The following is a 27,640-nucleotide window of genomic DNA, read 5'->3' as shown; positions in this document are numbered from 1 at the left end:
TAAAATGAAACCATAATTTTATAATATGATTATAAAAATGACGGTTTAAACATAAAAACAAAGTCAATTTTCCTTGAACGTGTCATCTATTATTTTAAACAGAATAAGTGTTATTGAACGATGAAATAACTGTTCATTAAAATCGAAATGAGGTAGTACAGTCAATGGGTTTTTATCATCAACACAGTGAACGAATTTCAGATATAGTTGAAAACATGTCAATCTTGTCACCAGGTTTACAACGATTAAAACTAGCAACATACGACCAGTCTAATTTACTGTCTATTAACATAATAATGATGAACACCACCACATCGTTCTCCAGCGTAAACAACATCTTCACTGAAAGGGTAGCGTATGTCTGATGTAAACAGAATCTAAAATAAACGTTGAATACAATATCATAATGTTAAAAATAAAAAAAATAGGTTAAAAGATCAAACAACATTAGTTATTCCTGATCTCACTCTCTCTCTCGGCATGAACGTCATTAGGTTCTGACTGATTTTTCCATGTTTGTCGGTCTTTTTCATTTACTTGTTTTAGAAATCGTTTGTTCGTGTTTGGTGTGGGTTATTTTTATGGACTATTATATTTGGCTATTCGTGTTAGTCTTTTCTGTGTTAAAACCTTAGCAATAGGAACTCATTCAAAACAGGAAGAGGTATCCAAAGCTTTCTGAAAAAGCAAGCAAATCCTGGAAATTCGTGGAAAGACTATATTCAACACCAAGGTTCACTTCACAACATTTAGGTTGTTTTTAAATGATGTTAGTTCATATGAATGAAGAAATATCTGATATATAACTTTATATATCGGTAATTTTTCTGATTTGTTTTTGTAATTGACTAGTCATTATGCCTTACTTTAGTTTAAATTGACATGTATTTGTCCTGCATACGTCCAGTTCAAATGCTAGACCAACTTGATTTTATATTCAGCAATCAATGATTCTGAAGAAAAATTCTGAAATGTTCATATTTGTTCTTCATGACTATCGCTGATATGTACTGTTTACCATCAATGCACTTTTTAGCAATTTATGCAATAAAATATATTATAAAATGGTACCTGTTCTGTCTTGGTCTTTAGTATTCTAGATTTATATCCATTATTTACACCAATATAGTCAAATTGCTTTGTTAGAAAATTAGCCTAAAAGAATAATACAAATATTTTATTCTTATACTAGGTACCTTTTCAAATATCAAAATTGATTACATGTTGAAAATTGTATAAGACTAAAAAAATGTTAAACCTAACGAAACATTTTAATCAATTTCAATAGGAATTCATATTGCTTTTTTCAAATAAAATATTTATGAACAGTCGTTATGGAGAAGTGCTTACCGCTTTCTGTGGACAAGGTTTTGTCAAGCCACAATGTACTCTTGTAGCATCCCCTTTTGGAAAGTTTTTCCCTCCATAGTAAACATACACCAGTCCATCCACTATATATAAAGGAAAGCCGATAGTGTAGAGAAAACAATGGTTGTTTTATATTGTCAATTGGTCTACATGAAGAAAGCTATATTGTCAAGCAGAATGTTTTATGAGTTTCCAAATCTGGAACATAGAGTTCGTGTAATATAACATTTTAATGGGGAAAAAAATAAAAACTTCAAAATTAACATTGATGGTATCAATTCCCCGAACCAGATGCATATTTTGACCGTCCAAGTGATGCACGAGGCAAACATTTTGAAAAAGCAAATTTTAAAAACACAAATCCGTAAAAATACTGTATACTTGGCCGGTGGTACTTTTTGGGACTATTAGTACGCCAACAGAGGTATAAAACCAGTGGTAGTATTGACATTAACGGCATCAGTTGTCCTGCACCAGACAGTAAATGTCTCTTCAGTTATACTCGATGCCAAAAAATTACCACGTTATGTAACATAGTCAGGAAGTGATACATAACACATATAAGTATGTCCGAAACAATGAGTTTTTCATTTGTTAAATTTACCATCATTGATAATTTCCGCTTTGTTGCTGTTACGGGCCGGTTCTCCTATTAACAAATCATCAATACCGTCTCCATTCACATCTTCAATCTGCAAAACAAATATCGTTTTAGAAACATTTTATACAGATTGGCGTTTGGGTTTGTCAGGTTTCATAAACTTCATTTTTTTGTTATCCTTGGCAAACAAATTCCTTAAAAACTTCATTTTTGTTATCCTTGGCAAACAAATTCCTTAAAAATTTCTTTTTTTGTTATCCTTCGCAAACAAATTCCTTAAAAACTTCATTTGATGACAACAACATGCACATTTTGTAAAGTACTTTGAATATGTATTGAAAATTAAGTAGTAAGACACTATTTTTCACTTGGTTTAGTCATAATGTCTTATAAAGAAAAACTTTTGCGAAAACGATGATAGGATTGTGCAAACTAGTTAGGTATCTTATATTTGAGTTATAATTTGGGCGGTTATGATAAAAGGCATTCGGTTAACTCGAAACGTAAGTTTTCAAGTAAGTGAGAAGAGTTGAAAGCGGAGGCAACCCGAAGAATAACACTCTCCTTGGTGAAAAAGGACAGCTCAATATTTAATTAAAAAGTAACAAAGGTAAAATAAATCAAAAAATGAAAAAGCTTTTGCTTGCACATGAACAAAAATATGTTCAATTTGTACTTGTAACAGCTGTTCTGATAAAACAACAAGAAGGTGTCCATAGTACATTGTACACAAATGCTCTAATCGCACTATCACTTTTTATGTTCAATTGACCGTGAAATGATGGTCCAAACTCTAGTTTGGTATCAAAATTAGAAAGATCATATCATAAGGAAATGCGTACTAAGTTTCAAGATGATAAGACGTCAACTTCATCAAACACTACTTTGACCACAAACTTTAACCTGAAGCGGGTCAGACGGACAGAACGATCTAACGGACGGACGAACGAACGCACAGAGCAGAAAACATAATGACCATAAATAGGGCATGAAAATACATATGATAATAGAATATGCATCGGTAGTATTTGACAAATAAAACAGCTTATATTACAAGTGTTTAAAAGATATAAACACAGAAATAGTCACTATTCATAAAACCATAAATTATAAAAAAAGTACAATATTTTGGATGAAAAATGGCCGAACTCCCTTCTCCTGTACTGTCTATGAATTTTTAAACTCATTCCAAACGCCTATCTTACCAACCCCAAAGGAGAGATGACCTTAGTTAGATTTGAAATATATATATATATATATATATATATATATATATATATATATATATATATATATATATATATATATATTTATTTATTTTTTATTTGTTTTGAAATCACTATAACCCAAATTTACATAGGATTATATTGATTAATTGAGAAAAAAATAATTTGTACCATAACAAGTGTTCCGAATCCACCATATCTACTGTTACCCTCAAATCTAGCAACTTCAACAGGTGTCGAGCCTGTCATATTATATAGTATAACCATCCCAGCACGTGTTATATTGACAGGTAGTGTTAGATATGATCCCTCCACAGTCATTCCAGGAAATGCTACAGCAAGGATCATTGTCACTTTGTCATATAAATATCCAAAATCTAAGCTGTAGCCTGCAGATTCATGGGATTTTGTTCCTAGTATTGTCAGATTTTTAATTGTTGACATATTTCCATAATTATAAATATCTGCACGACCTATCTCCTGGACGTCGTGTATATCAAACTTACACAAAGGACTGAAAATATACAGAGCTGTAGTTGAAAGTTATGTTTTGTATTTAAGGAGATCCCATACAAATATGTTATAATATCCCTGGATACCTTTAACTATTAGCCACAAGAAAGATGTTCCTCAAATGTATGAATTTTATTCCCTCGATAGTTTAGCTTGACTCTATAGAACAGCTATTGTCTGGTCTTATCTAGAGGACAACTATTCTAAAAGTGTTTTTCATTTAAATGATTGCAATCAGTAATACAACTTCCAGTCGATAAATGTAGATTTCATTGTTTTATAATCGTAGAGAAAACAACTCAATCGGTAAGATATGAATAACAACATTCTAATTTAATATATTTCAATTAGTTCATTGTTTTTTAATATCACTTTATAAATTACATATAAATCATACGAACTTACTCGATGCACTTCCGTACGTTTGGTGAACTTATTTTCAGTGTTTGTTTCTTGGTAACAACATTAAAACCAAACCAAGCGTATGGTTGCTGAAAATAGAATAATTTTTGGAGTAATAAATTTGGTGGAAATTGTTCGTTTAGCAGGCGTCCATGTAGTTTAAACAAAAACGTCGATGGATTGAACATGTTTGTCTGTATAACATAAGTATAAAAGTTCAAAAATGATCCACAATCACACAACCATGACAGAATTGATCATTCGGGAATGTAGAAAAATTTAGTGATATGTGTTGGATAGAAAATATTTCTTAATTCAAACTTACAAATTTACATGGAAGAAACCGCTTTACATTTCATTATGAGTCTCTAATGTTTTAAACAGAACACAAACATTTCTTTTTTAATATATTATGAATATATTTATTCCCGTCTTTCATAAACAGAACTCGTTTACTGACCTCTTTATCTGGAATCTGCCTCCATTTTAGATTTTCAAATGCAATGGTCTTGTGTACTAAAAAGTTCAAATAATATTGGATAAACGAAAACGCTTTTTGTACTGCATATCTATACCGAATTTTACCGGAAATTTTTTGTTTATTTTATGGTTTAATAATTTAAAGTCTACATTTCACATATGATTTTTAATCTCTTTTTAATAATATGAACAGCATCCCTACTATACGATATTCGTGTAATTTGATTTTAAAATTTTGTTTTTGGAGTAGCAAATCTTTCTAGAAATAAAGCTAATCATCTATTAAAATTTACTAAAAAGTATTTACTGTATTTTGACACTCTATTAGCCTCTGATCGTCATGAGGTATTAAATTTGGGACTTGATATTTTATGAACTTATATTTACTACTTACATGTAGTAGCTTTAAATACGGTTTTTGTGTTATAACAAGCTCAATAGTATCACCATAACACGAGTTCTTGTTGAAATTGCAGGTAGGTATGGAATTTTACCCTGTTATTGAAGCCCAATTGTGACATTTGGATGGAGAACAGCAAGCAAACCATAAATGCTGTTTAATTGCTTTGGGTTTGAACAGTATATACATAGGAAATGATACGTTATTAACCCCTTTTCCGATTTGAATAGCCTTTTCCTCTTACTACCAAAAAAATAGATTATAATAAGTCCTCCACTTTGATTCTTTATTTCCTTAGTGCATAAAGCATATTAAGGAGTTCGTAATCGTCTCGGTGCTTCAAATTGTATTTTATTTCAACATAAGGAATGTATAATTTTTGTCAAGTCCTTATTGGCTTTGACAGTCACATTGATATCTTTCGGTTACACCGTTTTCTCAAGATTATTGCGCAATGATTTGTATAGACTTTTTACAAATGGTGCAAATACGACGGATGCCACATGTGGAGCAGAATCTACTTACCCTTTCGGATCACATGAGATCACCCCCAGCTTTTGTTGGGGTTCGTGTTGCTCAGTCTTCCATGTTGTTTCTTGTGTACTATTATTTGTCAGTTTGTCTTTTCATTTTAAGCCATGGCGTTGTCAGTTTATTTTCGATTTATGAGTTTGACTATTTCTCTGGTATCTGTCGCCTATCTTCTATTAAAATTCATTTTAAAAAATATATTTTTCAATAAGTTAATTAGAACTTGCCTTTTACTATGCGATTAAAGACAAAACAACGTTTAATTTAAAACCTTGCTTTTGGTAACTCCAAAAATTTGAAGTATTAAAATAAAAATAATGAAAAGGTTTTCGTAATTACGCTATCCAAGACGTTTGGAAAAAGTTGTTCATTCGTTTTTCTCAAGACAGACAATGATTCAAATTCATAACTCTAAGATGAATTCTTGAATATATCTTTGACGTTATTGTGTTAATCGTTTGTTACCTGGAACATCTTTGCTGGACATCAATGCAGCCACAAGTCCACTCTGATTATATTCATCTGTATAAAATGGTAGACCCATAATGAGGTCATCATGTCCGTCTCCATCGATGTCACCAGATTCAAGGTTGTATCCAAGGTTACAATACTGACTCTTTAAAGAATAAATAAACGCATTATATAACATATGTACTTGAATAAACATTACTTAAGCAACACAAGATAATCACAAATTAGAATATGTTTGTTTACGATGTAAATCGATTTGACAAAGGCAACCAATTATTTTACAATTAGCCTTTTCAATCAATCAAAGAGAGAAATTAAAAGCCAACAAAAAACTTTCCGCTCAGAGTATTGTGTGTTAACGCTAATCATTGTACCACGGCAAGAAATCTTCAAAAGGATATACAGTAACAATACTCTAATTTGTACTTCATATAAAATCTTTAAAGTGAGATAGCTCACATATCCAATCACTTTACTAGTATGAGTTCTAATTCCAGAAAAAATGTTTCCCATTTCAGATCTGTCTGATCATTAACATAATATTCAATTGCTTGATTCGTCAAAAACCTTTGTAAAAAATGCGACGAAGGTCTGATTAAAATATCAAAAATGTCCCTTCCTGCTTTTAAAAATTTATAAGAGAAATAAATACATATTGTATTCCCATTAAAATGGTCTGCAATTTCAGATTTTGTGATTTGACCTGTAGATTAATCTTTGGTATTGATGGAGAATAAAACAACAAAGCGTCCATAATAGAGAGTGACGGATGGACTTACAGGCGAACGAATGGACTGGCGGACTGTTGCAGGCACTGGTATAACGGGGTCAAAAGATTGTTATATTGTTATAGCAATATACCACATAGTCTACGGCAAACAACATTTTGACATTAGAGAAAATAGCATAAAGCGAATGAATTTGGCGAAAGACGTACTCTTAATACTCGTATTATTTTTCACAATCTAAATTTTTAAAATGAAAATTTTGAAATAATTCGTGATAATTCAATTGACAAACCCTTGATTTTGCACGGGTCTTCTAATGGATAATAAATAAACTCATAGTGGATACCAGGATTATTTTTTTAATAACGCCAAACGCGCGTTTCGTCTACACAATACTCATCAGTGACGCTCAAATACCAAAAGGTTATAAACGCCAAATTAAGTACGAAGTTGAAGAGCATTGAGGATCAACATTCCTAAAAGTTTTGTAAAGTTTAATTTATAAATATGACTATATCAATGATAATTCATGTCAGCACTTCTGTGCTGACTACTGGGCTGGTGATACCCTCGGGGAATTAAAACTTCACCAAGATTTAGATTAAAGTTAACTTAATAGATGCTGAATTTTTTGCACATGGATGTTCCACCTTGTAATTAATACGAATAATAAACATTATTGTAGAGTTCAAGACGAAGTTGTATGGGCGGTTTGGTAATACTCTAGAATCTACTCAGAGCCTGTCACGGCAAGAACTTTAAAATGTATTTTTTTCTTTAAAAATCCAAAGGAATTTGCCTTAAATGTTTAAGCATTTATGAACATTTGTAATATATATCCTTATTTTTCTTTTAACCATATGATGAGCACTTACCTGACATGTAATTACAATGTCAACTTCTTCATACTTTCTGGTCTTTGTCCCGAGATAAATTGAAATTAATCCCTGCAAAGAATCAGTGCATGAACATATCAAATGCGAAGGTAGTGTTAATGGATACTCTTATTTTGAATTCATTAATTTAGTAGAACCGGGTAAAATCATGAATAAATATAGAGTTAAACGAATGAATTATGACATGAATGTATCTTCAAAGTCTCATCTAGACCTGTCCTAGACATCTTTTTAATAGTTTTTATTTCCTTTCAATGAAATCAACATAAGTAATTAAAGTGCATGTTGAGCATGATTCTTTAACTAACTCGTTCACGTACTCATACTCAACATATATAAGTTCTAAAAAGGATTTTTTAGAAATATTCTATTTTAAAGAAAATACCTTATACTCCAACGGGCTATCGATCCAATATGCAGGAGATCCTACAGCTATATCTAATATGCCATCAAGGTTTATGTCCAAAACAGCCAGGCCTGATCCAAATCTCGATTGTTTCTTTAATAATAGAAACATTGAACAACTGGTTAATGTATTGGTTGACTAATTGAATATATGATATATTGGTTTATTTGATGAGTGTTTGACGTCACGTCAGCTCATAATAAGCTAAGTTGGGTTGAAAACAGACCTCATAGCTAAAAACAAATAATATGTCAAATAAAAGACTCGTAAATAAACTCATCATCGATACCAGGATTAAAATTTTGTATTTACGCCAGACGCGCGTTTCGTCTACCAAAGACTCATCAGTGATACTGGAACCCAAAAAGTTATAAAGGCCAAATAATAAAGTATGAAGTTGATGAGCAGTAAGGACCAAAATTCTTAAAATGTTTACAAAATACAGCTAAGGTAATCTATTCCCGAGGTAGAAAAGCCTTATAATTTGAAAAAAACAATCAATGTTTTGTAAACAGTTTATTTATAAATATGACCATATCAATGATAATTCATGTCAGCACAGAAGGGTTGACTACTGGGCTAGTGATATCCTCAGGGAATAAAAACTCAACCAGCAGTTGCAACCACCTAGTGGTTGTAAATAAACTCATAATGATTTTCTTATTGATTTGAACAATTGTGTTTTATGTTCAGATGATTTATTATTTACATACTGTAAACCAACTTATTTTCGCGGATACTTTATAAGTCCTTTCTAGTCCATTTCGCGGCGATTTAATTTCGCGATTTTCAAATTTACTTGATGTAATTAAGAAAGGAAAGATCCAAGTTATACATAATCGCGACGATTTATATTCGCGTTATTTTCCTACTCGCAAAAGTCACGAAAATAAATCGCTCGCAAAAATTAGTTGGTTTACAGTAATTGCTACTCATAACCGCCATAGTTGTTCTGGTAAATCAAAATTAAAGATTGGTATTAGTTGAAAATTTATCATTTGACAAATTTACTACAATTTTGATTTTTTTCTTTATTAAATGAGGGTGGTAAAGTGTTATTTTCGTGCAACGTTTTTTGTCATTTTTATTTTACGAGCAGCCGTGAAAAAGGTTGGTTATTCACTGTGTTTCGTGAAATTGATAAAAAGATCAACGTGCAAGAACTTTTTAATTGTTCGTTCTTCGTAAAATAGCAATTTCATTTCGCGTTCTTCCGTGCAGATAACCCCTTTACGCCCCTCTTAAGTATACTTACGTTGTGGTATCCGTGTATCGTTGTTATGTGATCGTGAATGGGATTAAATCGTGAATTAACATCCAGATTTATTCCATAATAATCAAATCCACCAGAATCAGAATCTAAAATATGAATAGCGATAGTAAACGCTTCTCCTATTATTAGTTAACTATATTCTTCATATACGAGTGAACTGTAACACGTACAGTATAGTACACACTCAAGTTTTTTTACATATATATATATAATGATATTGAATATAGATGCGTTTAAATAAATGAAATATAAAATAATGATTTGAAAATGTCATAAAGCATACATTAATAATTATAAAAAAACAAAACAAAAACAAACAAACAAACAAAAAAACGGTACGAGCATTAATTTGTTCACATTATAATATGAAATCATTGAACATTCAGTACCGGATGCTGGTTTTATTTCACATCAAATCACTTTTACAAATTAGAAGCAAGTATGATAATGACAATGAACATGTTTCTTGTAACAAAATTTACATAATATCATTTTCGTTTCCATTAAACAACCAATCTAAAATCAATAACAAACGTTTGTTTTTTGCATTTCCAGTTGACGCAACGCGACGCAACGAATAAGTAATGCAATATCTGGCCGTGTAAACAGTCAGGATTCTATTTCATTAGAATTATCTCCACATTACGCCAGTTCATTTTCACAATCGTAGAAATGGAAGCCATTGTAGGGATGACGCGCTACCAATTTTGCTCATGGAAATCGATAAATTTATCCACATTGCACCATTACGATCCTTATATGTCAGTTGTATTTTAAAAGACAAATGTATCAACTAGCTAATGAGCATCAGTTAATGATCTTGTCTGTATTGATACAACTTAAAACTATTGTCTGATCGGTTGCCAGGTGGAATTTTCAAAAATTCATAAACATTTAAAAAAAATGCTAATTAAAAATTTCGTGGAAGGGCAGACTAGATTTTTTTAGTGTATAAAGACTATAAACCCTAGTTTTCACACACAAAAAATTATATTTTTTCAAAGATATGCATTTTCATCATCCAACTTGAAAGACTGTCGTCAAGTACTTTCAGTAAAAAAATAGCTATTCGAACAAACCTTCTCTGTTTTTGTGACTCATTAGATAGGTATTTCACTTGACCCATATATTTCATCTTTTAGTACTGTTATTTTTTTGTGTTATAAAGTCAATCTGTAGCTTTGATATATAAAAATAATAGAATCTGAAGCGAGACGATGTATGAAATAATCTTACTTTGTACGATATCAAGTCAAAATATTCAACTCAAACACGCCCTTACATAAAAAGGTGCACTCGATTTTCTCTTTTCGATACAATTGTTACCCATTTTTTGGAATTTTTTCTTGAGTCACATAATGGAAGGGCAGACACGAAAATTTTTGAACTAATATATATGTTTTCCGTCCGTGGTAATTTTTTCAAAAAACTCGGAGGTTATGCATTTTCTTCATCCAACTTGAAAGATACCCATGTCGTCGACTTGAAATCTAATTGTTCTGCTTAACTATGTACTAGATAAATTGAAAACTTATGCAAATGGTGTTTTTAAAATAAAACACCTCGTAATTGAGAAGAAAATTGTAATTTTGTTTGTTTCTTTTAACTTTTAAAATTTTTGTCACTATAGTAAACAATACAGTACACATTTATCGCCTTCTCTAACAAAGAGCTTCGATTCTTTTGTTCTATTTCAACCGGGTTTCCAACTGTGTAAATAAGTCAATCGCATAAAAATTAATTCCTTTTGTTACCATTTCCATAGATGATGTAAACTCTGCCTTCCTGTACACTCCCCTGTACACTATATCCTGGAGCACCAATGAGTAAATCGTCAAAACCATCTCCATCCACGTCTCCAGTCTCAAGGGACCTAATAAAAGTAAATATTTGTACAGCCACTAAAGGGTTCCGTTAAGCTTTGTCACTTGCATGCGATTCCCGCTGTCAGTGAAAATGTGTAATAGTGATTTTCAACAAGTTAGTCCATTAATCAGTAAAATACAAAACTATTCTTTGAAATGAAAGGCTCCGTGTTGAAGGCCGTACCTTGACCTATAATGGTTTACTTTTATAAATTGCTATTTGGATGGAGAGTTGTCTCATTGGCACTCATACCACATCTTCCTATATCCATTCAACCATAGACCTTTATTATGTTCAGCTGTAATTTATCAAATTGAGTACAGAGGAAATATAACATCGATACGTTAAGACTATAAATATAAAACAAATATTCAGGAGTCGGTTTCACAAACAAACTTCGTCTAAGATTGATCGTAAGTATACTGAATTGTTCATGATTTACGATCAATCTCTTAAATTGGAAACAATATCCAGATGATTAGAAAGTGAAGAGATAAAACATACCATCCAAGTTTAGCATATGAACTGTTAACTGCATATATACCAGTACGGGGATCATTGTGATCTTTGTTTTTCCTACTCTCCTGTATTGCTGATCGTCTGTGATTTAACTTTGAACGAATATCTTTCTACAAACAAACCTTTAAATGTTCTATACTGCCATCAAGATGGAACACATTGCGCTACTTAATGGAAATCTTTTGTGCTGTAATCTATTTGTGTATAAAACCGTTTTATGTTTAGCCCTCTAAACCCGATAGAATGATTATACTTAGACCAAGTCAAAAAGAAACCCTTTAAAAGAAGTTCAACTATATATCAAAACTATACGTATGTGTTCGACAAGAAATAGTCAAATAGTCAATTTTAAAATAAATCTTTGTCCTTGATCCTAGTTGATAGTTGTCCCATTGGCAATCATACTACATCTTCAAGTTTAATATGAAAAGAATTAAAAGACATGTTTTGTTGCAACATAATCATAAGTACATATTATGAATAACACGGCTGTTTTAAAATGTAACGGAAGTAAAGAATGTAATAAACTATAACAAGCGACTTATACGTCCTTACATTGTTTTGTGTGGCACTAATTTCATATACACTTAAACTGAGATGCACTTTTTTTATTGGTTCGTCGATTATGCGCAGTTAAGAAAACATCGAACATAAATAAAAAGAATCTTCGACGTTTTCATTATAACAAATGACCGTTGTTTACCTTGAAGCAAGTGTCCGTAAACAAGGCGCATAGCCATGTTAAGCTAAATTTTGAGTTTGACATATATTTCTGAATTTTACATCGAAGTGCCGAATCAAAGAGCTTAGAATCAACAAATGGTAATAGAGAAATTGCTGTTTGCAACTTACTGTCAGACGTAATTTTTACTATATATCTTAATTAGTTTATTTCTTGGTGTTTGATTTTGATGAAATATCGTACCTTCAACCTATCTGAAGCTTTAATCGTGATTCCTCTGTGTTGTTTTTGTACTTCCATATCATCTATTGTCAAGCCATGCATGTCAGGTTGTATAAAATAGCCGTTCTTGTTTCTACCATTTCTATTTGTTTCAAGCTCAGCTGATGTCGATGTATTACAATGTACAAATAGTGGATTATGGTTCAAGTCACAGGCACTAAAATATACAAGCAAATTGCAAAACAGTTTCTTCATGACGTGTACCTCAAAACCAGATATGATGCAAAAGATAATTTTCAACACAAATATTAATATCTTTGGTTTTCTTGCCTTACTATTTATATTTTTCTTGACTGATTGGTTTCGCTTTTTTATATTTGCCTAAATAATTTTGATTTTTTTTCCGTCGCTCTGTTGTTTCGACACACTTATTTGCATTGTTTGCTATTTTTACTTAGTTTATATTTTAGTTAACACCTCATTAAAACATGTTTTTAGACCAAGTTTCAGAATTCATATTCTTAAATGACAAGTGATATATGTCGGTTAAATAAATCAAAAACCTTGTTAAATATGACCTACATTGAATAAACACAAACCCACAACTAGATAAAACATGACATAACCTCATTAGCATGGATTCAATTTTTCATTTACCTTAAAAGTATCATATTTAGGAAGTATTATTATGTCATTATGTAGCCTTTGCAATATTATGATATAAATTACCTTGTGCCTTTTTCTAACAGCGTCACTCCATTTTGCCAATTTCGGTTAGACCATCCAACCATATCGTTTAATCCGCCCAGAAAATAATCCTCCATATTGTTTTCTAAAAATGGACTTGTTTCTGCAACTACTTGATAAAGCTGATCAAACAAACAACAAAGGAAGAAACCGTGATTAATTGTAATCGTCATATTAATAACAACTAAGATGCACATGTCTTTAAATTCAAATTTTTCTTGAGGTAAAATTGTGTAGAACATAATGACATATTTATTAGTTTTAATTGTAGATTTCAGTAACTGCAAGTACTCTTACATCAGTGATTTATGTTTTCTAGCTTTAATGTTAATTGTGAGTTTTGTTTCGATCTATTGGGTATATCCAATTACAAATAATGTTTAAACGGTCACATATCATTGTAGATACCCATAACATTTGAGGTACGGTGGATGAAGTCTAATCGGCAATCGTGATCAATCTCCTTGTTTCTGTATTGGTTATAAACACTTTTGGTCATATATCTTGTGCATTGTCAATATTACACAATACCTCATTATTATGATAGTATTAAACATGGTACAAAACTGTTTTCCTATGAGTAGTGGTGTAAAACATGTAGCTGGTAAGTTTATACATCGATTCATTGAAGCGGTCACGAATTCATGATGGTAAACTTTTTATTATGTCGATTGCAGTCGTTCTTCATAAAAACTCCTTTGGAGCGTTTTTTTGCTTCCAATGCATCCTTTTTGTGTTAGTACAAATCATACATATTGGAATAATTAATGCTTACCTCTGGAAGTCCATATATTTCTGCAATGCTAAGAAATGAGAAGTATATGACTTACATTGTACCATTTGATTTAGTCCATTTATTTCAGAACTTTCCGTATTAATTTTCCTCGGAGCTCGGTAATTTTGTTATTTTCTTTTAATGCATAGTTTAAACTTGTGTAACAAAAACAAATAACCTTATGTACAAGGAGGTAGTATCAGATCCTTTAATTTACCACTAAAATGCAAAATATAGTAACATTCATCAATCCTCTTAAATTAGGTAGATAAGAAATACTTCATTAATAAAGAAATAAATTAAAATATCATAGAGACGTAAAAACAGACATTTTTATTGTGATGTTACTTCAACGTCATGAAATGCAAGAAGTTTGAAGCCGCAAGGAAAACAATTGAGACACATTTTATGTATATGAATACTCATAAGCTTGTAGAATTAATCTGTATGAACAAGTGGAGCAACTATTTTAACAAATTATAAACCTTTCATTTTCGACTAGGGGTCAAATCGTAGCCTTATCATATATTCATTTGTGTTGGTCTCACATAACCTTTCTACGATACCTGATTTTAAAAATTGTAATTTTTGAAAGATTTCATTTGTCTTGGACAATTTTGCCTTTATTTCAATCATTTGTAAAGTAGTTCTTCTTTTCAAGTTTAACTTTTATTCAAGTGTTACCTTGCTAAAACAAGAAGTGTTGAACAGGAGTCAATTGTATCTTTGTCTATTTTAACAGTGCTGTAATATTGCTGATATATGTTAAATAAGTCATCAGTCGGAACGTACCTACAATGAAAATGTTTCATACTTATTTTAAAATTCAAATTATGTCTTGTGCTTGCATTGCCGTGTAATCAATTTCACTGAAAAACAGCGAGTAAATTGTTGATCTTCGATCTAAAGAAATAGATATATGTTGTGCTATTCCTAACCGTACACTAATGTCAAAACGTGTACATATAAATGCAGTGCTTGCAAAAATGTTTAACCCTGCCACTCTCGTTTTTTGTGTGTCTCAAGTCAGGGGTCTGCTATTCAATGGTTGTCGTTTGTTGCTGTCAGCTATATTTGTTTTTAATGTTTTTTTTGTTGGCAAAAAATTAAACCGTTGATTTTACAATTTGAATTACTTAAAGTTTTGTCTTGTCGCGTTCTCAATGTACAAATATAAAAAAAAGCCATGCTGTGATCTGTCAACTCCACTACCCGTTAGTTTTAAGGAATTAATGTAATTATCTCATTGGAAATCATATCTCATCTCCTTACTTTGACATTAACATTACTGTACAAGGTAGTGTATGTCTCACCAGTCTTCTGTTGGGTCAAGATCCTCAAATACTTCCATGTCCCACACAGATATCACATCACCACCTATTGTAAATGTAAACAAAACCAGATAGTTAGCTTAAAAACAGGACGTTCTAAATTAAATAATTTTCGTTTAATAAATGAGCAGACATCAGTCGAATTTTTTTTCCATTTTTAAGTGCCCCTCGGGGAGATGCTCGGTAAAAAGGAAAAACACTTTCATATTGCTCTTCATCTACTTTATTTCATCTATCGGAAAACTGAAAATAATTATAACACATTTTGCATAATTAAGACTTTCAAACTAGACAGGTTGGACAACAGAACCAACAACAAGGATAAATAGGGAAGTTCTTCACAGAGATATATCCTTTTTTTTTAATTATCAAGGCTAATCTTGCATTGTTATAATTTAATATTTTTTTAATTCATATAGGTGTGAGCAACACTTTCTATCTATTTCTTTATTAAGTATTTATATCTAAAATTCATATAAACTGACGTCGTTATTCATCATAATCACAATATGATGGTAAAGAAGCAGCAACCGAAACTATTCAGAATTTCCAAATTATTACATACCCAAATCTGCTGCTTCATGGGCCAAGCTATAGTTTCCATGAAAATCTACCTATAAGTAACAAACAATTTATATCAATTACAAAGCGTTTAGTTTGCTTATTTAGTAAAATTAATTATAAACTTGAAATATTATAGACAAATGTGGTGCCGTCTTCCATAATTGTGTGAAGTAGACAAATCGAATTCGGTAGCTTTTCTGGAGTCGGACAAACAGTCAACTGTAGCATTTACATAATCATACAGTGTTTTGTTTTAAGGCATCATTACGAAATGATGGAAACAGAAAAACCTTCATGTTTTAAAAAATTCATTCTTGTTTCTAACTGTTGTACTGATTACCTGTTGGTTCCCGATTTATCACCAGCCCAGTAGATAGAACATTCGACATGGTATGACAATTTGAACATTGTTTTTTTTTTTAATTTGCTGTCAAATTTAGTTACATTCGTTAAGAGATTAAGAAATGTAATTCTCTCATGCATAGCTTTTTTCTTTCTGCCTATGCATAGATATACTGTTGATACGTTTTACTTTCATCAACGCTTCAATTTTCAAAGGTTTATTCGGTTTCCTTCTGTAATTGTTTGACCTCGAGCATTACTGAACATGCATTATTTTGTCGAAAGATGCAGAAAACATTCTAAGTGACAAAACAGATACAATAGTGAGTGTTTTAGATGAATATTGACATTGATCCAGATATAACAAAAATTCTTTTCCTAGCAGGTCACATGTTCCATACTGACTTTTTGATACAAACAAAGATGACTTACGGCAGCTAGAGTTGGAATGAATCCCTGTTCAATTCCTAGACTATGCCACACCACGTCTGACACTTGATGAGACATTATTCCAAGAAGGAAAACTACAAGCTTTTCTGTGGCCTTCAAAATAATTTAATTATATCGAAATTTTAATAATATGTATATAGTCCTAGTAAAAAAAGTGTGCTTAAAAAATATATAGTAACCAAAAGTTTGATATCTACATTAAATAAAAAAAACCCCTAGTTTTGCCCAGCCCAGTAGTCAGTCCTTTAGTGTTGACATGAATATCAATTATATGGTCATTTTTATAAATTTACTGTTTACAAAACTTTGAATTTTTCGAAAAACTAAGGATTTTCTTACCCCAGCAGTAGATTACCTTAGCCGTATTTGGCACAACTTTTTGGAATTTTGGGTCCTCAATGCTCTACAACTTTGTATTAGTTTGGCTTTTTAACTATTTTGATATGAGCGTCACTGATGAGTCTTATGTAGACGAAACGCGCGTCTGGCGTATAAAATGATAATCCTGGTACTTTGATAACTATTTACACCACTGGGTCGATGCCACTGCTGGTGGACATTTCGTCCCCGAGGGTATCACCAGCCCAGTAGTCAGCAATTCGGTGTTGACATGAATATCAATTATATGGCAATTTTTATAAATTTACTGTTTACAAAACTTTGAATTTTCGAAAAACTAAGGATTTTCTTACCCCAGGAGTAGATTACCTTAGCCGTATTTGGCACAAATTTTGGAATTTTGGGTCCTCAATGCTCTTGAACTTTGTATTTGTTTGGCTTTTTAACTATTTTGATCTGAGCGTCACTGGTGAGTCTTATGTAGACGAAACGCGCGTCTGGCGTATAAAATTATAATCCTGGTACTTTTTGATAACTATTTGAGGAACATAACTTTAATTCGGTAAAATAATTATTATTCAAAAAGTTTTACCATCCTCATTATGAAATTTTCCACCAGCAGTGGCATCGACCCAGTGGTGTAAATAGTTATCAAAGTCTTAAAATATGGTAAGAATAGAGAATTCAATATATGATCTGTTATTAATTGATTTAATTTTTTGTAATGAAGATTAGCTTTTTTGTAACAAAAAACCATGAAGTGATACAGATTACCAAGGCCACACCAATTTAATTCCTTGTTCGACGGACCCGCCCTCGCCTATTTTTTCATAACAGATTTTTTTTTTATATTCCCGCTTCCCGCATCCGATAATGTAATCATGTCCATTTCCCGCACCGTTTTTTGTTAATATTATGAAAAGATCTCAACATTTGTTTTTTAAATCACAGTCTAACCTTTATATAATGATTTTAAACCTATAAGCACCCCACCACTGTGTAAATATCTGTGAGAATATTTGTTTCAGCATGAAACTAATTTATCCCAAAAGGGAGTACTCCGATAGAAATATATAACAGCGGAAATACCTGTACAGAACAAAACATTGGTTTATTTCCCGCTGGCTTATATTCCCTATCAAAACATGTTCGTTGTTAAAATAAAGTATGATGTGGTTCATTGGTATTTTCCCGTTTGGAAATATAAATTAGATCGTTGGTTTTCATGTTCGAATTGTGTACACTAATAATTTTTGGGTCCCTTATAGCTTGCTGTTTGGTCTGGATCAAAGCCCTGTGTGAAAGGCCGTACTTCGACCTATTTTTGTTATAGTCAGGTTGGGAACTACCCTCCCTCAGACAAGGGGTCATTTTACTGTTGTTGATTAGAAATGAAATACTAAGGATTTGTATAGTGCTACTATACAAAATCTTTGAAAGCTTAGAATTACTCAAAAAGAGGAGAAATACATTATATTTTAAACAACTTTTCTGAAAGAGGGGTCCACTTATTTTGAATAATATTAAACTGTTAAAGTAAATGTGTTAACATGGTTAAAGTCCAGGAATATTACAAAATTCTTGGATATGTTTTGACCATTTAATACCATATAGATATTATAGTTCTTTGGGAAAATATGAGCCCTTTTGTACTAAGGCCAAATAAAAAAGTATGTGTGGTTCCAGTTACATCTGAAAAAATGTTAGGGTAGGTAGGTAGGAATTTTTTTTTATTTTATGTTTTTTTTACATTGAGTCTAAGGGAGCAACATTCTGACTTGAACAGTGCTTAATGAAAAATGACAATAAAATCTTTAGGGTAGGCTATTTTATAAGCCAAAAAAGTTGGGACGGTAGGGTTACTGGAACCACACATATATTTTTATTTGGCCTAAAAAGTGTTTTAACAAACAAAAATATTATAACTTATATTGACCTGTCATAAAAGCGATATTTATAACATTAAGGGGTTGTTCTGAACCTGATTATGACTTGAATAGAGAATTGTCACATTGTCAGTCACACATACAAAGACCAGATTTAATTATTCAATTATTTCTTGTTGAACAGGGAAAAAATACTTCAAAGTGCAAGTGATCAATCAAGTTTTAATATAGTCAAAACCTATTATTTTATGTTTACAAAAAAAAAAATATAATCGCTCGCCTTTACTTTTTAAGCTTCGCCTCAAAAATTTTCAAATTAAATATTTTTTTATAAAAATTTTCAAATCGCTCTCTCGCCCCAATTTTTGGAGTCCAAAAATCCGTAGAACAATAAATTAAATTGGTGTGGCCCAAGTTCAATTGGATTGCTAAAACAGGTTTATATTGCAGGTTGCACTTTGAAATACAGCTGATATTCAAACCACGCCTCTTTTTGGGAGATATATACTATTTATAGATATGTTAATTTGTTAAAGTACTGGTTCCAGATATGATCGATGTGTTTCATCTCATAGAGACATAACTTGCAAATGTTAGCAGTATAGAAAAAAACACGGAAGCGGCAATAGTTTAATTCGTAGGAGGTCCAAGAGTGCCAGTAGGGGTAGTATTGAATTCTAGTATAAGATTAAACACTTAGAAGTTCAGGGCATATACATGTTGAAAATATGCCGCACAGCCCTATATTTTGACCTTTGTATAAAATAGTAGTGCATATCAACTTTCCGTTCTGGGATATAATTTTTCACAAAACTTCATAGTAAAAGTGGCACAGTTTCAGCCGCAAAGGGAGTTCCTATTGGAAATTGCATTATCTATATTAACAGAATTGCAAACTACGATAGCATTTTGCATTATTTTAATTACAACAAATCAAACCTCGTTCCATGGTTGTGGATATTTGTTCCTGATGTAGTTAACTGAGGCGGTAATAAAAGGTGTCCAATGAGTGTCTTCTGATACTTGGCTGTAATTACCTACAAAGGTGTAAATTATGAGTGTTATAAACACAATCTTGATAGTCCATACAATATAGGTCTTCCTGTGCAATAGTATAGTATCCTTCGAATGACTTCTGCTTCTTTAATAAATCAAAGACATAACGCATAACAAGTATAACTTTAATACATAAAAAGGATGACTGATCGATCTTGTTGTAGGAAACCCCTATTCAAACCAAACGTTTACTTAAAGTGACATCACAATACTATATTATTCATAGAAAACAACATATATCATATAGTTCAAAAGGATATGTCATTCCCGTTTTAAACAAAATCATCATTGTATCGAAAATACGGGACTGTCTGAAGAAGTACGAAATGTACTGCAATCTTCGTAAAACTGTATGTTCCATTGTTTAGTGTATACCTCTTATTGAATGTTAAAAGCGTCTCGATCAAAAATATCCCATGGCAATTTATATTAACAAAACACACATATACAAAATTTAGTCCTGGTATCTTTGATGATACACTCCAGTCGGCTAAAAGAACCATGTATACCCCACACTAGACAGCAACGGATCGATTGAAAACAAAGCTGTGAACATGGAATTATTTAGTACCCAGAGGATTAATTGTTTCCAGATATATATTCACGTATAGCATAGCTTTTATGTTTGCACTATGAACGGGGTAGTTATTATATATTTTTTCATATGTTTACCTTCTTTACATAAATTACTGTAAAAGGCATCAGGAAACGCACTTCCAGCTAAGAAAGCATCATTGTGATTGTTCATTAACTGAAAGAAAACCCGTCATCATTATTGATAGTTGTACAACAAATTACTAAAAAAAAAGTAAATCGACTTGACAAATAATTTATTTTAGTAGTTCTGTATGATGACGTTCCTTCTCTATTACTTGTTTTTGATTCAGATTTTTACATACTCAGAATGTAGTGTATGTTGATGTTGATGCAAAGGCTACAATTGATCGGCCTGATATATGTATAGTTGAGACGTTAAATAAAGGCAACAGTAGTAAACCGTTGTTCAAACGTCATACATCTATTCAAAGAAAACAAATCTGGGTTACAAACCAAAACTGAGGTAAACACGTCAAATATAAGAGGAAAACAACTAAACAACAGAAACACTGAAGTTCAACATAAAACCTAAACGACAATGCAAGACACACAGAAACGAACTATTAAATAACAACTTCCATTTCCTGGTATCTATGATGAGTTTATTTCCTGACTTGGTACAGGACCTAATTATAAAAATGGTGGGTTGAACCTGGTTTTGCGACTAGCCGAACCTCTCGCTTTTATTGTATTGTTTAATATAACACTAAAATTATAACATTACATGACAGGACTACAGTACAAATAAATGCAAGAACATTACGGACAGAAAAAAAACACAAATAAACATTACAATAGGACATTTCGACATGCTAATTGTTATCAAATGTACCAGGCCCACAATATAATACACCATACGCCCATAAGACCCACCAGCGACTCCCAGATAAAAAGCGTAAGAAAACCAAAACAGTACAAAGTTGAAGAGCACCGATGACCCAAAATTCCAAAAAATTTTGCCAAACACGGCTTATTTTATCTTTATCTGATACAAGAAAATCCGTAGTAAATAGAATCATTCGTACCATTGCAAACAGTAAATTTATAAAAAAAAAAAAAGACTATATAATTGATTTTCATGTCAACACCGAAGTGGTGACTTTGATAACTTTTTTTTACCACAGAATAAACACAAAAAGGTAAAAAAAAACAATGGGACAGCACAAAAACCCTGTATTGTCACACGATGATAGCTCTACAAAAGTGACGTCACATGTAATTTCAATTTTTTTGGATATTGTTCAAAATCAGGTTTGTAATTATGGTATTTGATGTATAATATAACAATTACAATTTGTAATTATATTATCTAGATATGTTGGTATTTCTTAAGTTGCCTCATTTCAGATTCGTTTAATGTGTTTGAGCTTTTGATTTTACCATTTGATAGGGGACTTTCCGTTATGAATCTCTCTGGGGTTCGGTTTTAGGGTTATTTTAATTTTTCGGACTGTTTCCTTGTTAGGTCTATCCAGTTAAGACAAGATTCACATGTTTTTCGTATTAACTACTTATCGTCCTGGATATGATTTAAACACTTGGATATATCAACTTGTACTCCAGTTGGTTAGTATCGCTTAGTAGTATCGAATATAGAATACGAAAGAACATGATACTCGATTTCAGGATTTCCTGTTAAAACAAAGTATTTTTTTTTAAATCAAGATCTTAATTGCATGGGTTCAGAGTTGGAGTAAATTAATTCAACAGAGATGATATAAATATACCCAAAACCTGACTGCCACTGTTACTACTAGATCATGTCTAAATAGATCAAATGCAAATTTTACCTTCTGATAATCAACTGTTTTTCCATTTCCCAGGAAATGAAATCTTGCCCTGTGGCCTGGAATAGAAATGAACATAACTGAAATAAGCTATATAAAGACGTGTTGCCGACTAAAAACACGCAGCTATATACGTATATTTTACTTAAATCACCATCACATTAGCCATGGCGTTGTCAGTTTATTTTCAATTTATGAGTTTGACTGTCCCTCCGGTATCTTTCGCCCCTCTTTTAATGACAAATTACAACAAACGGCGGCTATTGTAATGAAAAATGTAGTTCTAAGCGATGTCGAAAAAATATGTCTTTTGCATACAATATCCCCACCACATTAGTAATTTTCAAAACTGTTCTAAATTATTAAGTAAAATAGAGAGGGGAAATGTCAAAGCCTTATGTCAACCGCTAATACTAGAATAGAAAAATACAAAGCCTGTTCACCTTGATTATTGCAAAGGAAGGTGATTTTAGTATCCCACCCAATCTGTGCATGGAGATACAGCATTATCAATTTTGGAGTGGCTATAGCAAAAATTAGTCCAACTCTTAGAGAATGAATTAAAGCTATCAGAAAACTCATTTTGATTTTTGATTTCGTTAGAACAAAAATTTTAAAATATAAGGAATAGTTCTCATATATTCCCGTTAAAAGCAATCAAATATTACTTGACTTACATATTCATCCAACATTGGACATGAAACGTTGCCTTAAAAAATGTATCAAAATTCATATTATTTGGGATATCATCAGAATCAAACTTCTCTTTCGTATTATTAAAAATTTAACCCTACTTGATTTTTTTTAAAACTCCTTAAAGACTTCAATAGAAATACCAGAACTGCACAATTGGTTGTTCAAATGATCTTATTGAGAGTCGTTCAAAATGTCTTTGTATCAATTAGTCTAATAAAAATCGAATATCATTAAACAATTAATGGGTAAAAAAATGTTTGCCTAATTGACAACCTTTGACGTTTGAAAGACATAGTTTGCAACAAATAGTAGACATTCTCAAGCAAACCAAATGCCGAATTGTTCTTTGTGTTCATATGATATTGACTGTATCAGGTAACTTCTAATGGAGATGGAAAAAAACTCTTTTGTGTTAACATGAAAATTATATCTGTTTCTGAAAATTTGTTGTTTACATAATTATTCGTAACATAAGAATAAGATAAGAAACTTTATTTTGATTCGGCATTAAAGTACAAATATACAACACAAGCTCTAAGGGACCGTTCAATATTTATCAGATGGATGGGCCGGTGCATTCTTAATATTGTTTCATTAAAAAAGTTAATGTTCATCCTTTTAAATTCTGAAAAAAGTCCTCGCCCATCTAAAAAAAATCTATAAAAAAGCCCTTGCACCTCTAAAATTTAAAACAATCAAAAATTATTTAAGTTCTTTTTCTATTTTAAAGTTTGCATGTTTATGTCTTGAAATCAAAGAATAGACTTTGGTGTAATTACAAAATTTAAAATGTGCTAGTTAATTCCATTTATATATATATTGTGTATCAGAACCATACATTTTATTGTTTTTAAAACCAGTATGAATATACATGTATATATTTGATTTTATATTTGCAGCCTCAGATACAATATTGATTTAAAATAAAGGAAATAATTGAATTAAGGGACAATAACTCTTGGAATAGTAAAAATATTATCATATGCTGAATTACTAATTATTATCTTAGTAACAGAGCATGTTTAATATAGTTCAAATATCAATGTCCCTTTATCTAATCTACTTTTCAAAATAGAAATTATGGTCTTTTTAAGCAATTTAGGCAGACATGTTTTTGAATTTGATGCACTCTTTTCACCTATTAATTTATTCCCTCAATTTGACAGTAAAAAACCAAACAATCAAACAACCTGGTATTCTGTAAGATCAATATATAAATGAGATAGCTGTAGAGTTATATGAAGATCTAAGTTGATTTGAAAAAGTTATAATTTTTTTTTATAGTTGACCATCTAAATTTAGTCTAAACTTAGCTTTTTTTTAAACTAGTAGCTAAATCCATAAGAATGACAGCAATAAATCAAGGTACTATACAGCCTGGCATTCTGTAAGATCAATATATGCTGTAAAGTTTTATGAAAATTCGAGTTGATTTGAAAAAGTTATGAAAAAATTTAAAGATGACTATCTTGAATTAGCTTAAACTGAAAATTATTGTTGAGACCATGTCCCTTATGTTTTTGTGCATGCAAAGGAAATTTCTTACACACCGATAAAATTGATAGCAATTTTTTTCCAATAAAATAAGTTCTAGCCCATCAACTATACATATTAAAAAAAGTTCTCACCATCCAAATATTTCCACAAACAAGAGGCTCTCAAGAGCCTGAATCGCTCACCTTTATTTTTTGGCATTTATCTTTCGTTTAAGAGTTTAAGTGTCCAATTTCATCGTAATTTATTTTTTTGGTTTAATGTATATTAATGCAGTTTTTTGTCATATTTTCTTCAAAAGCAAAAGAAAAAGGTGTTTGGTGTGAAATTTTTAAGTTTGTTAGGTTTTTAAAAGGTGATTAACTGCAGTTGACTTGAAGATGCTTACATCAACACTGATTGATATGTTAAAAATAACTGTCACATTAATTCAAGATTACAAAAAACAGCAAAAATCATATTATTCAACTTAAATTTGGTTGTAATTGGTTCAGTAGTTTCAAAGGAGAAGATTTTTAAAATTTAAAAACATGATAAACAAATTGTGTAAAATTGTCTTTAAAGGGCAATAACTCCTTCAGGATCAATTGACAGTTTTGGTTGTATAAAATTATTTGTAGATATTACTTAGTTGAAATTTTTTGTTGTTTACAGTTTATTTTTATCATTAATAATATTCAAGACGATAACCAAAAACTGCAAAAGTTCCTTAAAATTACCAATTTAGTGGCAGCAACCCAACAATGGGTTATTAGATTTATCTGAAAATTTACGGCCTGATAGAACGTCACCTTATGAATACTTTAACCCACATGTCAGATTTGCTCTAACTGCTTTGGTTTTTGAGATTTAAGCCAAAAACAGCATTTTACCCCCCTATGTTCTATTTTTAGCCATGGCGACAAAACAGAAAGTAAAACACAGTCTTTCTAGATACCCTAAGGATCATTCAGCTTAAGTTTGGTTAGAATTGGTTGGTTCAGTAGTTTCAGAGGAGAAGATGTTTGAAATAGTTTACACCAGACGGACGACGACAAACGACGACGACGACGACAGACGACAGACGACGACGGACGCCAAGTGATGGCTATAGCAAAAAGTGCTGACTACTGGGCTTTTGATACCCTCGGGGAAATAAATCTCCACCAGCAGTGGCATCGATCAAGTGGTTGTAAATAAACTCATATAACGAGCGTCTTGCGCAAAATTTCAATTCTGGTATCTGTGATGAGTTTTTTTTTTTACAAGTTCTGTTTGAATGTGAATTATTTGAGAAAATATGGGATACTATCTGTATGTCTTCATATTTTTTAAGATTACTGTCTTTTAGAATTCAATCTACGTCTCATTATATCTATGAGGAGTTTATTTATACCAGAATTTGCCAAATTTATTATTATTAGAAGTGTGACATCTAAATGGTTAATGTTTTGCAATGAGCTTTAAACATAGAATGGCATCCGACAATAAAAAATCCCGAAAGTATGCATAAATATAGAATGAAACTGTATAAGCAATAGAATAAACGTGAAACAAAACTATAAGCATACTTATCAACATATGTGTTGTAATTCCACATCCTTCAACTGATATTAATAGCAAACATGATACTAACGCTACTAAGCATTTGGTATTCATGATTTACAAATGATGAAGTATACGTTTGATAAAATATTTATTTGGTTATCAGTTAAATTTTATTTGATCACGAGACATATTTGACATGATATATATTACTATGGCATATGTATTCGGAAAATTACGTCTAAAGGCTTCGTCAGTAGTGCATATCATTTTCGGAGGAAACCGCCGTTCAATTTCTCGCCAAAAATAAAGGTTTCAACAGTAGACTTAACAGGTGGTTTTACACATAGCATCCTTCTTTTTCCTGTCGTGGTCAATTGAATAATTTTGAAATTTGAATACAGGAGCAATTTACTCGAATACAAGAGGAGCGCATCTGGGAGGCCTTTTGTCGGATTTTACTAATCATTCTTTAATGAATAAGGTGTTTCTTTTACATATGAATGTCATATATGTATTAGCAGTTGCTAACCTAAAGCATACATAAAGGCAAACGCTATTATTCTACATATAGACTAATTGCATGTTACAGCCGTAAACAAATATTTCATAATGTCCTATTTATGTGTCTTTTAAGGTCATATCACAGACAGTCTACATTTATTAAAATTACAAATATTGTAATAATTTATTATTTACGTATGTTCATAATCTTTATTATGACCGATTATTATTGGTTGTTTGCAGTTTCATTGGTTTAAATGATTATCGGAACTCAACACTCTTGATAACAATATCAAGGACAATGTACGTTTAGGTAAGATAACATAATTCAAACAATTTCTTAGCCTTGAAATACATTTTGTTTTATCAGTATCAAATTGTATTCTGATAATTTGATATTAGGTATTAAGGTGCTTATATCACTTGTATGTATGTCAACAGGCATGTTTGTTTCTGTCTATATATACCACATGTATTGTTTTTGTAAAAAGGTACAAGAAAAAAACTATTACGATACCCTAATATTTCTTATTTATAAACAGGAATGGTACAATTTTGTATGAAATGATAATTAGAACTAAAGGATAACGATCGATGGGTATACATATATATGTAGTTCTTCAATGCCCCTATTATTTTTGGATTGAAAGAGATGAAATTTATTTCTATGAATTCTAAATTAATTCTTATTCCAACAATGCTTCTAAATTATTAAACATCATTTCAAGCTGTACCTTGACTGAATATTATTGTTTTGATTTTAAAATTCATTTGTTGAAATGATACAATATATATAACTGTTCCTAAAATCTCGTTTGTGATTGTTTTTCGTTATATTTGAATTTAATTACCAATATTTTATTAAATGAAAATACTTTTATCGGTCATATTAATGAAAATGTAAACTTTTTTTAAATGTTACATTCGAATATATAAATATGTCCTATATAAATTTGGGTTCATC

General features: G+C 31.2%; 1 protein-coding gene across 1 annotated transcript; it reads right to left on the bottom strand.

The window, feature by feature from the left end:
• LOC143064373 (phosphatidylinositol-glycan-specific phospholipase D-like) lies at window positions 1–26,330 on the bottom strand. The gene is made up of 24 exons (XM_076237156.1): window positions 26,199–26,330; window positions 22,462–22,517; window positions 20,747–20,825; window positions 19,958–20,055; window positions 16,776–16,886; window positions 16,003–16,051; window positions 15,420–15,483; window positions 14,791–14,898; window positions 14,107–14,134; window positions 13,314–13,453; window positions 12,606–12,801; window positions 11,666–11,790; window positions 11,050–11,168; window positions 9,278–9,381; window positions 8,002–8,115; window positions 7,596–7,667; window positions 5,987–6,137; window positions 4,571–4,626; window positions 4,114–4,199; window positions 3,367–3,709; window positions 1,973–2,060; window positions 1,351–1,451; window positions 1,072–1,155; window positions 1–377 (listed from the first exon to the last, which is right to left on the bottom strand). Exons 1-24 carry the CDS (start codon window positions 26,284–26,286, stop codon window positions 276–278), a joined length of 2,562 nt encoding a protein of 853 aa, XP_076093271.1. The 5' UTR covers window positions 26,287–26,330; the 3' UTR covers window positions 1–275.
• Between the last annotated feature and the right edge of the window lie 1,310 nt (window positions 26,331–27,640).

The sequence above is a fragment of the Mytilus galloprovincialis genome, chromosome 1 (genome assembly GCF_965363235.1).
Source record: "Mytilus galloprovincialis chromosome 1, xbMytGall1.hap1.1, whole genome shotgun sequence".
NCBI lineage: Eukaryota > Metazoa > Mollusca > Bivalvia > Mytilida > Mytilidae > Mytilus > Mytilus galloprovincialis.
The sequence above is the reverse complement of the archived record's forward strand: the minus strand, read 5'-3'. Positions and strand labels throughout refer to the sequence as shown.